Source organism: Nansenia antarctica (assembly GCF_963989245.1).
Source record: "Nansenia antarctica genome assembly, chromosome: 2".
Taxonomy (NCBI): Eukaryota; Metazoa; Chordata; class Actinopteri; order Argentiniformes; family Microstomatidae; genus Nansenia; species Nansenia antarctica.
In genome coordinates, this window is record NC_137675.1 from 35188502 (window position 1) to 35204159 (window position 15658).

The 15658-nt window shown below is 44.5% G+C and overlaps 2 protein-coding genes across 2 annotated transcripts in view; one reads left to right on the forward strand and one right to left on the reverse strand.

Annotated features, from left to right (window-relative positions):
- smcr8b (Smith-Magenis syndrome chromosome region, candidate 8b) overlaps positions 1–602 on the forward strand; it is a gene marked incomplete at its 5' end in the record, with an annotated part of 26223 nt that extends 25621 nt beyond the window's left edge. The window contains 1 exon segment of the mRNA XM_080523007.1: positions 119–602. Coding sequence (XP_080379133.1) covers positions 119–569 — 451 coding nt within the window. The 3' untranslated portion in view covers positions 570–602.
- Positions 603–1292: 690 nt separating this feature from the next.
- LOC308150146 (uncharacterized protein) overlaps positions 1293–15658 on the reverse strand; it is a gene marked incomplete at its 5' end in the record, with an annotated part of 42853 nt that continues 28487 nt past the window's right edge. The window contains 8 exons of the mRNA XM_080523008.1: positions 1293–1632; positions 1738–1789; positions 2334–2409; positions 2643–2763; positions 3096–3200; positions 3303–3371; positions 3490–3573; positions 5036–5112. Of these exons, the coding sequence (XP_080379134.1) occupies positions 1765–1789; positions 2334–2409; positions 2643–2763; positions 3096–3200; positions 3303–3371; positions 3490–3573; positions 5036–5112 (557 nt within the window). The 3' untranslated portion in view covers positions 1293–1632; positions 1738–1764. The remainder of the gene's footprint in view (positions 1633–1737; positions 1790–2333; positions 2410–2642; positions 2764–3095; positions 3201–3302; positions 3372–3489; positions 3574–5035; positions 5113–15658) is intronic.

Sequence of the window (15658 nt, forward strand, 5' to 3'; positions counted from 1 at the left end):
AGAGAGAGAGAGAGAGAGAGAGAGAGAGAGAGAGAGAGAGAGAGAGAGAGAGAGAACGGAATTCAAACCCCAAATAACTCATGTTCCCCTCCAACCCTCTCTCTCTCTACCATACCAGATCGTCCTCTACTCCGACTCCCAGCATCCTCCACTCTCGGGGCCGTTACAGTCGCTACGCGGCGCTGTTGGACCTGGACCAGAGGACGCTGTGCTGCCCGCCCTACAGAGGCACCCTCATTGGCCGGCTGGCTGATCCCCGTACTCTGATTGGCCGGGGCAGCACCTACCTGCTGCACCTGGAGAGCTGCCTGACGGCGCTGGCCGCCAAGGCCTTCCTCTGCACCTTCAGCCACGCCCTCCACCTTCCCAGCAGCCCCGGGGAGGACCACGCCACGCTGGCCCAGCGCCGCAGGGACTTCCTGTTGGGGCGGGGCGGCTGTGGGGAGGACGACCTGAGAGTGATCTACTTCCTGTCTGACCTCATCAAACAACGGCACACAGGAAGTGGCCCGCCGGTCCTCAGCTTCTCCTATGGCCCCGCCCCCCTCCATAGAAACATCATCACATAACCCCGCCCCCTCCATAGAAACATCATCACATAACCCCGCCCCCTCCATAGAAACATCATCACATAACCCCGCCCCCTCCATAGAAACATCATCACATAACCCCGCCCCCTCCATAGAAACATCATCACATAACCCCGCCCCCTCCATAGAAACATCATCACATAACCCCGCCCCCTCCATAGAAACATCATCACATAACCCCGCCCCCTCCATAGAAACATCATCACATAACCCCGCCCCCTCCATAGAAACATCATCACATAACCCCGCCCCCTCCATAGAAACATCATCACATAGGCTGCAAAACCCCGTCCCTTCACTGAAACTCAATGTAGACTTGACCCCCCCCCAATCCCTCAGAGATCCCACTGCCCCCCTCCATAGAAATATAGCGCACACTGGGTTCCATGTCATAATAGAAGCCATTTGAAAAAAGTCATTTGATTGGACGAGAGGCAGTCACGTGGACACTCCGGCGCTCTCAGAACTCATTTAGGAGCGCAGCCCTAGGCTGCACAGTTATGTTGCATTTCTGAGCCTCCATAGAAATAGTTAAACCTCCCCCCCCCCCCCCCCCCCACAGCCATGCCATCATGTGTACTGTACCACACTGTGAAAGATCTGTACGTTTTATAAAATCATTTATTAAAAAGAGATTCTGACACGTCTGTGAACTTCATGGTTTTGGTTTGTTTGCACACTGGGAGAATAACACAAACAAAATGAGGTTTTATTTATTTATTGAATGGAATAATAAGGAATCAATGCTTTCACAAACTATTTACACATGCATCCATCTCCCACAGGTCTCCAGAAAGAAAATAACCCTCTTTTTTTTGGGGGGGGGGGGGGGTTCTTCCAGTTGATTTGGAAGGGCCGACAGTCATACACAAACTAACATACAATAAAATGAACAAAACAAAATATTTCTTAATCTCGTCGTGGTGTTTAAAGGCACAGTGAAGTCCAAAGGCCGGTTTCCTGGATTAAAGCCGTCCTGCACCAGTCTTTCCCTGGTCCAGTGTGGTTGGAAGCTGGGTGCCAGCACTGCTACGGCAACACCCTAGGAGACAAACTAGTATGTGAAGAGAAGCAGACAAACCTTCCCAGTGAGACCACAGCCGTGTCTGAACGCTCATACTGCAGCACGCACGCACGCACGCCTTACCCTAGATCAGCTGAGCAGCTCAACACTTTAGTCCTGAGGCGGGAGGTCCAGTCTGGAGAGACACACGTCACAGCACTGCTTACCAATCAACGTATGAAAACTAATAAACATCCCAACTCTGACAGACTGGACACAAGCTTGTTGGTTGGGGATGAAGCTTGCTAACACTAGTGGTGGTCTAACTATGCTAACACTAGTGGTGGTCTAACTATGATAACACTAGTGGTGGTCTAACTATGATAACACTAGTGGTGGTCTAACTATGATAACACTAGTGGTGGTCTAACTATGATAACACTAGTGGTGGTCTAACTATGATAACACTAGTGGTGGTCTAACTATGATAACACTAGTGGTGGTCTAACTATGATAACACTAGTGGTGGTCTAACAATGATAACACTAGTGGTGGTCTAACTATGATAACACTAGTGGTGGTCTAACTATGATAACACTAGTGGTGGTCTAACTATGATAACACTAGTGGTGGTCTAACTATGATAACACTAGTGGTGGTCTAACTATGCTAACACTAGTGGTGGTCTAACTATGCTAACACTAGTGGTGGTCTAACAATGATGGCGGGGGGTTGCTCACTGTGTCTGTCTTGGTTGCTCTCCATGCCCACTGAAATGTCCACATGTCCACATGTCCACATGAAACTGGACCCACTCTGGCGGACGACAGCAGAACAGGACAGAACACATTTAGACATTTAAATTTTTGCCATTAAGCAGACGCCTTTACCCGAAGCGACTTAGGACAAATACATTTCACTTGAAGTAAGTGAATCATGTTATCCACCAGTCACGGCAGGGAACATCTATACTCTATGCTCCCGTTGGCAGTCGTGGTGCTAGATGGACTATTATTGATGAAGTGTGTTTATGGGCGCGTCCCCCGCACCTTTGTAAAGGTCTATGTCTTCCTTCTGGAGGCCGTTCTGAAACCCGTGGAGGAAAGACTGTAAAGCGTCGGGAGAGGAGGAGAGGCAGCTGCACAGCCACTTCATTGCCCAGGGGTTCAGCTGGGTGGGGGGAGAGAGAGACAGAAGGTTAACCCAGGGTTCCACATTAACGGTTGCCTGATTGCCCTGGGGAAGTAAAACATTCGCCGGGTTTGTTTGCGCGACAGAGACGACGCTGCTGGATCCTGGATCTGTGTGACCAGACTAGATGATCGTGGAGTGAAGATATTATTAAAGCGCATCGTTATGCGTTATCCCCGGGCAATCAGGCAACCGTTAATGTGGAACCCTGTAACCTCAGCTGAGGTTCTGTAGAGAGCTTCAGAGAGACAGCAGGTTAACCTCAGCTGAGGTTCTGTAGAGCTTCAGAGAGACAGCGGAGGTGCAGGTACCTCGTAGACCTTGTGGATGATGAACACTGAGGTCAGGGGACGGTAGAGGATGCGCTGGGCCAAAGCCTGAGTCACCAACAACAACAACGCCTGGTCTGGATACAGCTACAGACACAGACACAGACACACAGACACATAATTATCAAAATTACACATTACCATGACACCAACAGCTGTGTGTGTATGTGTGTGTGTGTGTGTACATACACTCAGGAAGGCTCGTGGGATGGTGATGAGATAACTGAGCAGTATCTCCTTGGTAACCTCCACTGCCTCCTACACAGAGAGAGATGGAGGAGGGAGAAAACACCCCACAGGGGGTGAGAGAGTGGGGTAGTGAGTGGGTGAGTGAGTGGATGAGTGAGAGAGTGGGGTAGTGAGTGCTCATGTTTACCTGCAGAAAGTCAGGGTCAGGCTCCTGTAGAGGGCTGTCAGAGGGAGAGTTGAAGACATGGAGAAGACTTGCCCAACTGAAAGACTGACACACACACACACACACACACACACACACACACACACACACACACACACACACACACACACACACACACACACACACACACACACACACACACACACACACACACACACACACACACACACACACACACACACACACACACACACACACACACACACACACACACACACACACACACACACACACACACACACACACACACACACACACACACACACACACACACACACACACACACACACACACACACACACACACACACACACACACACACACACACACACACACACACACACACACACACACACACACACACAAGTCAGGAGTACAGTGTGCTGTATGGTGTCATATGAAGGTCACCAGAGCTGTAGAACCTCCACCTGCCTTAGAACCTCCACTGGGATGTTCTAGGTTCTGTCTCTGTGTTCTAGGTTATGTCTCTGTGTTCTAGGTTCTGTCTCTGTGTTCTAGGTTCTGTCTCTGTGTTCTAGGTTCTGTCTCTGTGTTCTAGGTTCTGTCTGTGTTCTAGGTTCTGTCTCTGTCTGTTCTAGGTTCTGTCTGTTCTAGCTTCTGTCTCTGTGTTCTAGCTTCTGTCTCTGTGTTCTAGGTTCTGTCACTGTGTTCTAGGTTCTGTCACTGTGTTCTAGGTTCTGTCTCTGTGTTCTAGATTCTGTCTCAGTGTTCTAGATTCTGTCTCAGTGTTCTAGGTTCTGTCTCTGTGTTCTAGATTCTGTCTGTGTTCTAGGTTCTGTCTCTGTGTTCTAGATTCTGTCTCTGTGTTCTTGGTTCTGTCTCTGTGTTCTAGCTTCTGTCTCTGTCTGTTCTAGGTTCTGTCTCTGTGTGTTCTAGGTTCTGTCTCTGTGTTCTAGGTTCTGTCTCTGTCTGTTCTAGCTTCTGTCTCTGTGTTCTAGGTTCTGTCTCTGTGTTCTAGGTTCTGTCTCTGTCTGTTCTAGCTTCTGTCTCTGTGTTCTAGGTTCTGTCTGTCTGTTCTAGCTTCTGTCTCTGTGTTCTAGGTTCTGTCTCTGTGTTCTAGGTTCTGTCTCTGTCTGTTCTAGGTTCTGTCTCTGTGTTCTAGGTTCTGTCTCTGTCTGTTCTAGCTTCTGTCTCTGTGTTCTAGGTTCTGTCTCTGTGTTCTAGGTTCTGTCTCTGTGTTCTAGGTTCTGTCTCTGTGTTCTAGGTTCTGTCACTGTGTTCTAGGTTCTGTCTGTGTTCTAGGTTCTGTCTGTGTTCTAGGTTCTGTCTGTGTTCTAGGTTCTGTCTCTGTCTGTTCTAGGTTCTGTCTCTGTGTTCTAGCTTCTGTCTCTGTCTGTTCTAGGTTCTGTCTCTGTCTGTTCTAGCTTCTGTCTCTGTCTGTTCTAGGTTCTGTCTCTGTGTTCTAGGTTCTGTCTGTTCTAGGTTCTGTCTGTTCTAGGTTCTGTCTGTTCTAGGTTCTGTGGCCCGTGTGTTCTTGGGGACTCACGTTCAACGTAGCAACACTGTCCCTCAGAGCCTTCAGACCAAACTTCACCACGTCCACACGCCTCGGAAGTACCGCACCTGAGAGAGAGAGGAGAGGAGAGAGACAGGAGAGGAGAGAAAGGAGAGAGATGAGAGGAGAGGCAGAGAGAGGAGAGGCAGAGAGGAGAGGAGAGAGATGAGAGGAGAGAGATGAGAGGAGAGAGATGAGGCAGAGAGGAGAGAGCGAGGAGAGCAGAGGAGAGAAGGGAGAGACAGAGGAGAGAGAGGAGAGAGGAGAGAGAGGGGAGAAGAGAGGAGAGGAGAGGAGAGGAGAGAGAGAGAGAGAGAGAGAGGGGAGAGAGAGAGGAGAGAGAGGAGAGGAGAGAGAGAGAGAGAGAGGAAGAAAGAAAGAGAGAGTCAACAACCATAACACATATTATTAACCCATTAGAACACTGGTGGTAGAAGCAGCTGTAATGCCAAACTGTGACAGTGCCAATATTAGCCCGGGCCATCAACATCTAATCGTTGGAACGCTGTTGCGACACACAGACACACACACACACAGCAGCTCGGGTTGGGAGTAGGGATGGGACGATTATCGTTTTTATCGTTAATCGCGATAAAAACACCCGCGATAACTTAATCGTGGAGAATTTTAATTATTTGAATAATCGTCATAATCGTATGTTATGAATAAACTGTGTTTAACAAATGTCTGGCGCTATTTTTCAGCCTAGTCTACATTACTTTTGCAGTCAAGTTAGCGACTGTTACTGTAATATAATTGCAATTCCTCACATGAGCCGCGCGCGAATATCCTCACAGAACTTGTCTCGCGCTATTGTTCAGCCTGCATGGGTAACGTTACTGTCAAGTCAGCTTTGTCAGTCAGTCACTAGGTAACGTATGCTAGCCTACTCACCATGGCTGGTGAAAAACTTTAGACGGGATACTGTCATTGGCCTTCCTTGTTATTACCAGGCAGTGACAGTCTATGGCTGCAAAAGGCACGGTCGCCCCTAAGCTTTAGCAAATATATTGTGGTTTACTTAATACTGTTCAGCACTTGAGGTTACATGCAATGCATGACTTGTGCTATAGGCTAAATACAATGATTAAAGCGGCAAGTAGCAAGTGTGCGCATCAAAGGCATTAGGCACTAGTGCTGTCCCAAACGACTATTTTTCTAACGATTAATCTAGCGATTATTTTATCGATTATACGATTAGTCTAACGACTAATTTATCGATAAGTCTAACGATAATTTTTGTACTGTAAAAAAAACAAAAACAAAACTTATTTGGCTCCACCTCACTGCTATGTTTAGCCAACTTGAATGCCAACATGGCCATTTAGAAGTCTGTCCATCACCACAACACATAGCTAGCTAACGTTACTCTCGCTGCTATGTTATGATTAGCTAAATTGATGCTAACGTAGCATGCGAGCTACGAGCTAGATAACGTACAGTAGGTGCTCGCACCACAATGACAATAGGCTACCGTAGCTAGCCAGCTACATAGCTAACGTTACTAACACCAGAAGACAAGACATACGAACTGTGGTGAGCTACATTGCTTGTGTAACATTAGCTAGTAGCTATCCATTTTTCACTCATACACTTAATTGTCTCGCCTGGTAAAATAAAGGTTAAAAAAAAAAAAAAAAAAAATCGCCATTTTGTTTATTTACGACTAACCGACGCATATTACGCTAACCGACGTATTGACGTAGTCGATGACGTCGACGACGTCGAATAATCGTAACAGCCCTATTAGGCACGTAACATCCATGCTGTATAAACACATGACAACCGTCCGTTATTTCCCGAACTTTGCCCGAACCCCCTGCGAGGACCCGGGGAACAACGGTACGCTCCCCGCGGCTGCTATCAGACTGGCCGCGGGAGTGAGTGTTGAGGGAGAGAGGAGACGGCAACCCTCGCTCGCCATAGACTGTAGAGACTCGTCTCTCCTGAGCTCGGTTGTAACGTGAACCGTGGAATACAGGATATGTTAGATCAGGGGTCGGGAACCTTTTTGACTGGGAGAGCCATAAAAGCCAAATATTTCTAAATGTATTTCATTGAGAGCCATATAGTATTTTTAACATATAATAAATTAAATATGTCTGACTTTTAATGCGATTTCTGGTGCTGCATGGTTTTGCTGATGTCCTTGTAGTCTGGTTCATACGTGGTGAGGTTGAGCTTCATGCAGGCGTTGAGGCTTCCATCAGTTAAACGTGAGCGTAGGTTGGTCTTAATGTTCCTCATATGCGAGAATGACTGCTCACATACATAGCCAAACATGGTCAATATGGCAATACTAACACGCTGCATTGTGTGGTATGTCACAGGAAGCTCGTTCCAAGTTTTCAGAATCAGCTGGTCTTCAGGTTGAAGTTTTTTCATTTCTGTCCACTTGTGTTCCCTCGCCAGCTCTGCTCGCTGTCGCGCAAGACTTTCCAACTCTCCATTAAGTGTCTTGAACTTACTCATCCACATGTCTGATGCCTTCAGGTCAGCAACTTCCAGCTCAAAGTCTCCCATAGAGACCCCAGGGATGCATGTCAGGTCGATTTTGTCCACTGCACACTCATGTGGATGAGTGATGAACTTGAAAAGACCAGTGCGCGCACGAAATTCTTCAAAACGTGCTTTGAATGACTGCAGGAGATTGGACGTAAAGCCAGCTAGCTGCTGGAGATCCAGATGTTGAGTGGAGTCACTTGCTAAGCATGCATCTCTAAATTGTTGCAGTGTTACAAAGTGCAGAAGACGACCTGTTTCAATGTCCCTGAGAAAGACTTCCAGCTTGCTTTCAAATGCAAACACTGCTTGTTGAAGGGATGAGATTGTATTTCCAATACCTTGCATTTTCACATTGAGCTGGTTCAGATGGCCTGTTATGTCCACGAGATAGTGAAACTGCAGGAGCCAGTCAGTGTTGTCTAGCTCAGGATGCTTGACGCCTTTCATTTGAAGAAAAGTCCGGATTTCACTCAGGCAAGCTGCAAAACGGCTGAGCACCTTTCCCCTTGACAACCAACGCACGTTGCTGTGTAAAAGCAGACTGGGATAATGATTCCCAACTTCTTCTAACAGAGCTTTAAACTGGCGATCATTTAAAGCTCGGGCAACAATGAAGTTGACCACTCGAATGACCAGCGACATCACCTCACCTAGCTCCTGGCCACACGTCTGAGCGCAAAGCGCCTCCTGGTGCAGGATGCAATGAAAACTTAGGATGGCTCTCTTTTCATGTTCACGGAGAAGCGCTACAAATCCTTTGTTCTTCCCCAACATACAGGGTGCACCATCAGTACAGACAGAAATACGTTTATCCATCGGCAGTTTTTTTTCTTTAGCAAACTCCATGAAAGACGTGAATAAATCCTCTCCTCTGGTTGTCCCTTTCATTGGCAAAACAGCCAAGCTTTCCTCACGCAGTGTGTCACCTGCAGCATACCTGGCAAATATACTGAACTGAGATAGATGGCTAACATCTGTTGACTCATCTAACGCGAGAGAAAAGTATGTCACCGTCACCGTGACACCCACGCAGTTGCTGTTGACTCGTCTGCACTCTCCGCTGTAGCTCCTCGCATGCCTTTTTCCTGCTGTCCCCCGCTGGATATTTCGATGCAAATGAAGCGTGATGCGTATCGAAGTGCCGCTTTATATTTGACCGTTTCATCGATGCAATTTTATCATTGCATATTAGACATACCGCAGATCCTGCGTCTCGATCTCCACAAATGCAAATTCCTCTGTCCACGCAGCCTGGAATGCACGGTAATCATCGTCTTTTTTTCTTTTTGCCATCTTTCTCGTTACAAGGGCTGAAGCGTATAAGCTAGTTCACTATCTGATCAAATTGTTTTTTATTTATTCACCTTTACAACAACCTCTGACACTCTCGCGAGACATTGGTTCCCGACCCGACCCACGGGTCACGGGTCATGGGTCCCGTGAAGAGTCCCGTGAAATTTAACTTCAAAACTAATTTCTGTTTACTTTAAAATGACACAGTATTATTACGCAATATCACAAGTATTTTAAAATCAGTTCCAAACGGATTTTTTTTTTCATTATTTTTTTTAAACTTTTTTTTTAACTTTTCAACCCAATTGTCTGGGAGCCATATGCCGTCACCGGAAGAGCCATATATGGCTCGCGAGCCATAGGTTCCCGACCGCTGTGTTAGATGCTTTACAGTAATTCCCCAAATGACCAGAAAAGGAAGTTAGATTTGTCGCTGGTCGCTTTTGACTAATTAAGTCGCCAAGGGGCTCTGGAAGTTGGCAACACTGGGAGTGCGTTCTTTAAACTTCCTTGGGTATGTTAATGAAAGGTGCTGATTGGCCGAAAAGGAATTGCTCTTTCTTAAGGACCCGGATTATGGCCAGAGATATGTGCCACTAGAATCTGAATTTGAATTACTGACTTAAAATGTCCTAAAAATACAACAAAATCTAAGTTAAAGTGATTACAGTGTGTTTTATTGGCATAAAAATAAATAAAAAATAAAACATTTTTTTTTATTTATTTTTTTAATTCTCGCGATAATATCGTGGATCGCGATTATTTTGCCCACGATAATCGTGACATGACATTTTCTAATCGTCCCACCCCTAGTTGGGAGAGCCATATAAGACCCCGAATTAGGGCTGCCACAAACGATTATTTTCATAGTCGACTAGTCACCGATTATTTTAACGATTAGTCGACTAATCGGATCATAAATTACAGCTTATCGCACAATTACTCAATCGCTCTTATTTAGCTATCATCTTCTAAATCAGCTTCTAAATTTAGCTTGAAGTTGTTAGTTGTTGTTGTAGGCATGTGCTAACTAAAAATAAAGACAATTAAAATGATTGTTCACTCAAAAATAGATATTTGAATGAACTTTGCAGATTTATTTCTGGCATCACTTGCATGTAATGTAATGTAAAGAGTAGTAGAGAGTGCAAACTGCTGAGTAAAATGAGGTAGGCTAGGCACTAGGCAACCAAAAGAATACAAAAACAAAAATAAATACTTGTACAGAGTACAAAAGTTTTGCTTTGCTTCACTCATCTCATAGTAGAACGCGCCTTCTTAGCACTGTAACGTTAAGACAACATTTTTAGCTATTTGATAAGTATCGCTTTGATGACAACGTTACAGCACATAACGTAAAATAATGAAAGAAGGCTTTTAACGTAACGATATCGTTAGCCAATAACAAGCTAACTAGCTTACCGAGACGAGCCATCTTCTTCCTCGTCATCTGCCACAACGTGCTTCCTTTTTAGATGCTCGCGCATCATAGACTTGCTGCCATGATAAGCGAGTTCAGCTTTGCAAATTTTACATTTTACATTCTTTTTTTCAACGTTGTGGTTGAAATGCTCCCACACTTTAGAGGTACGAGGACAGGAAGACATTTCTCTGTTTGTTTTTCCGGGGAAGTCACGTGTGCCCCGGATGACCGACACTGCGCATGTACATCAAAGACACTGGGAGACGCTAGCCAGTGGCAGCTTCAGGGAAGAAAAACTAATGCTTATCGAATGAAATGAATGGTCTTTATTGTCATTGATATAGTACAGGTACCAAACAACGAAATTTGGGAGGGGGGGCTCCCCTGGTGCTAGAAAAAAAAAAAAAAAAAAAAAAAACGTATTTCAGCTCCAAAAAAACATGCGACTACGGCGATTACCAAATATGTCGGCGACGATTTTGGTAGTCGACGTCGTCGTGACTAGTCGACTAATCGTGGCAGCCCTACCCCGAATATCAAATAAAAGCAGAATGGAATAAACGTTATTAAATACAACATTATAAAATCCAGGTGTGCAGCACTACAATCCCATATTACGGGGCTTCAGCTGGACAACGGGGCTATTTCCAGCTCCATTCACATCGAATAACCATAGCGCTTGCAGTGTGCCTTGGTGACTGTATTCGGAAAAGTGGAACTTTACACACGCTGATCAAAGGTACTGTGGTAAACCTACTAGGTGCCATACAGCCACTCTCTGACTCCAGTTTGGGGCGCTCCTAACAGCTGAGCGTTCCACCACGTTCAGCACTGTGTCTCCTAACAGCTGAGGAGCATTCCACGTTCAGCACTGTGTCCACGGTCCCCCGGCGGCTCCGTCACTATGAGCCGAGTCGACACGGTGCCACAACGCGCAGACCCCGGGGGAGGGTCTTGCCACCTGGGCAAGTTAAGTGCCTTTTTAATGTGAACATATATGTTGTGTGTTGTTATTGTCCGTGTCTGTGTTTGGGGGGGGGGGGGGGGGGGGTGATTGTTAGATTTTTGTAGGTTTTTAAATAGTCTAAAACAGCGGGGTTAATTGGTGGGATCTGAGGCTGGGGGAAGTTAGCTGTTGGGTTGGTCAAAGGAAGTCTGGTCGTACCTGTTAATCAAAGCGCCCTAATCATGCGTGCCTAGTGAGAGGGTGAGATCATGTGTGCTTAGTGAGAGGGTGAGATCATGTGTGCTTAGTGAGAGGGTGAGATCATGTGTGCTTAGTGAGAGGGTGAGATCATGTGTGCTTAGTGAGAGGGTGAGATCATGTGTGCTTAGTGAGAGGGTGAGATCATGTGTGCCTAGTGAGAGGGTGAGATCATGTGTGGATAGTGAGAGGGTGAGATCATGTGTGCTTAGTGAGAGGGTGAGATCATGTGTGCCTAGTGAGAGGGTGAGATCATGTGTGCCTAGTGAGAGGGTGAGATCATGTGTGGATAGTGAGAGGGTGAGATCATGCGTGCCTAGTGAGAAACGCTGGTCTGCAGCGTAGAAGGCCTATGTGACCTCAGAATAGATGCGTTAATGCTGCATGAATACAATAGCATATCGAGTTATCAAAATCTGTATTAATAATGTTGCCCCCCCCATCCAGTTCATATGTCCCCCTTAATACTGAGCCCATCGGATAGATCCATCTATCCAAGATGTCATAACTGTAGCCTACATGTACAGTAGGATAGATCCATCTATCCAAGATGTCATAACTGTAGCCTACATGTACAGTAGGATAGATCCATCTATCCAAGATGTCATAACTGTAGCCTACATGTACAGTAGGATAGATCCATCTATCCAAGATGTCATAACTGTAGCCTACATGTACAGTAGGATAGATCCATCTATCCAAGATGTCATAATTGTAGCCTACATGTACAGTAGGATAGATCCATCTATCCAAGATGTCATAACTGTAGCCTACATGTACAGTAGGATAGATCCATCTATCCAAGATGTCATAACTGTAGCCTACATGTACAGTAGGATAGATCCATCTATCCAAGATGTCATAACTAGGGCCGTCCCTAACGACTATTTTTCTAACGATTAATCTAGCGATAATTTTTTCGGTTAGTCGATTACTCTAACGACTAATTTAACGATTATTTTTTTTACTGTTAGATTAATGTATCACTTAATTTTCCCCAAATAAATGTCAAAAACGTGTTAAACTACTTAACATTTCAGTATTTTATTCAATTATTCTTGTTAGGGATGCACGATATTATCGGCACCGATATTTATCGGCCCGATAATGGGAAATTAATGTTATTAAATATTTATTTATTACATTTTAGCCGATATAGAGCCGATAATATGAAGCCGGAAATATTTCTGGTTCCGGTTGTCGCGTTCATGCTGCTGTGCCTGCGTACAGCCACGCTGTGTATAGACGAGAGCGAAACATGAGAGCTTCCCCGGTGTGACATTCTGCACAGTTTCTGAGGCAGATAGTGCGTTTGCAATTTGCAATACATGTTCGACAAAAGTTCGGAGAGGAGGGCAAAGGTCTACGAGTTACAACACAACGAATCTCATAAGTCACCTTAAGATTCACCATTGCAAGCACGCTGTATGGAAGGAATATCAAGCACTAGTAGCAGAAGGGAGCCTAGCCTATTGAACACGCATTTGAAAACTGCAGGAAGTTTACTCGAGACAGCTCAAAGGCTCAAGCAATCAATGAAAAAATAATGGAGTTTATGGCCCTCGACGACCAGCCTTTCTCTGTAGTAGAAGATAAAGGATTTTAGCATAGCCCAGCCCTTTTCAGTTGCTTTATTAAGCATACTAGTGTAGCCTACTATGTGCCTTGTGTCATTCTGTTTATCTGCAGACTAAGCAGCCATTTGGCACTAGTTTCTGTAAAAGTTCTATAAAACTTTTGGTTCTTCAAAAGTCTTTATTTTTGTATTGACTGATGCACTTTATTTATTTATTTATATTTTATTTATGCATTTTCAATTTACAGGGATAGACAAGATGCACTTTATTTTTGATCTAATTACTCTTAGGTGAGCCTTTTTTGTTTTCATAAAAGGAGGCCAGATCTTGGCTAAAAAAAGCATTGTGCACTGTCTAACAGATTCTGTTTGTTAGAGGAAATAATAAATGAACATTTGAAGAGTCAGAAGTGTTCTCTTTGTTGTGTTAACAATAGTGATGTAAGTTAGATTTGGTGAGATCACTATGGAATATTAAATCATCAATCTTTGCTCACTACATAGCCTTTCTTACCTTCAGGTGTGCATGAACTACAGGTTATCAACTGTGAAATTATATCTGTTCTCATATCGGTTATCATATCGGTTATCGGCCACGAGAAGCGGGTAAACATCGGTATCGGTAGGGAAAAAATGCATATCGTGCATCCCTAATTCTTGTACAAATATATACATTAGGCTTCTGCACTGCAGGGTAATATTCCACAACAAAAAATATCCTCTCTTTCTTACAGTCCAACATAAAATATTATATTATAAAATATAAAAGTTAACTTCAAATAAAAGGAAAAGTGCAAGTAATGCAGTAGGCAAGTTCAAGTCATTTTCAGGAGGAATACCAAAATAAATACCAACATAAAATCCTCTAATTAGTGCAATTCGAGTGAAATTCTAACCGGAATACCGTAACTATACCTCTCAGTAACAATAACGATCTCAGTAACAATATAACATTCTCCCCCTCTCTCTGCTCTCCCCCTCCCACACTCCTCTCTCCCCCCGCCTGCCTCCTGGTTATTATTATAGGTCAGTGTTTCTCAAAGTGTGGGGCAGGCGCGTCGCGAGAGACAGTTAGGAGGTCAACAAGTTACAGTATCTTAGCTGTTCATAATGATGGCATGTCTAACAAGGACACTGCACAGGGAAAAGAAAAACAACAGAAAATCACAATACTTGAGTAGGGATGCACCGAATGATCGGCCAGGTTCAGAGGGATAAGCCTTAACCGCGCCATTGATGTACGACTGTGTCGGAGATCTCCGGTAAGGCTGCCACGATTAGTCGACTAGTCACGACGACGTCGACTACCAAAATCGTCGCCGACATATTTGTTAATCGCCGTAGTCGCATCTTATTTTGGAGCTGAAATAAGCGTTTTTTTTTTTTTTTTGCCTAGCACCAGGGGAGCCCCCCCTCCCAAATTTCGTTGTTTGGTACCTGTACTATATCAATGACAATAAAGACCATTCATTTCATTCGATAAGCATTCGTTTTTCTTCCCTGAAGCTGCCACTGGCTAGCGTCTCCCAGTGTCTTTGATGTACATGCGCAGTGTCGGTCATCCGGGGCACACGTGACTTCCCCGGAAAAACAAACAGAGAAATGTCTTCCTGTCCTCGTACCTCTAAAGTGTGGGAGCATTTCAACCACAACGTTGAAAAAAAGAATGTAAAATGTAAAATTTGCAAAGCTGAACTCGCTTATCATGGCAGCACGTCTATGATGCGCGAGCATCTAAAAAGGAAGCACGTTGTGGCAGATGACGAGGAAGACGATGGCTCGTCTCGGTAAGCTAGTTAGCTTGTTATTGGCTAACGATATCGTTACGTTAAAAGCCTTCTTACATTATTTTACGTTGTCATCAAAGCGATACTTATCAAATAGCTAAAAATGTTGTCTTAACGTTACAGTGCTAAGAAGGCGCGTTCTACTAAGAGATGAGTGAAGCAAAGCAAAACTTTTGTACTCTGTACAAGTATTTATTTTTGTTTTTGTATTCTTTTGGTTGCCTAGTGCCTAGCCTACCTCATTTTACTCAGCAGTGTGCACCCTCTACTACTCTTTACATTACATTACATGCAAGTGATGCCAGAAATAAATCTGCAAAGTTCATTAAAATATCTATTTTTGAGTGAACAATCATTTTAATTGTCTTTATTTTTAGTTAGCACATGCCTACAACAACAACTAACAACTTCAAGCTAAATTAAGAAGCTGATTTAGAAGATGATAGCTAAATAAGAGCGATTGAGTAATTGTGCGATAAGCTGTAATTTATGATCCGATTAGTCGACTAATCGTTAAAATAATCGGTGACTAGTCGACTATGAAAATAATCGTTTGTGGCAGCCCTAATCTCCGGTCGATAAAAGCTCGCATGATTATACTACTATCTAGTATACTAGTATACATACTATCGCATGTGCGGAGTCCATACTCCACCCACTTTACAGCAAAGTCGGAGTTCGGCCATTCCGTGTTCCGTGTGAATGTTCGCCAATGTGAGACGTACATTTTTTATTACGCGATCAAACAGTGCAAGCAACCCATGCTGTTCTGTAAATGAGACGAGCATTGAGTGATGACTACCTACTGCCAAGTAATATAATTATA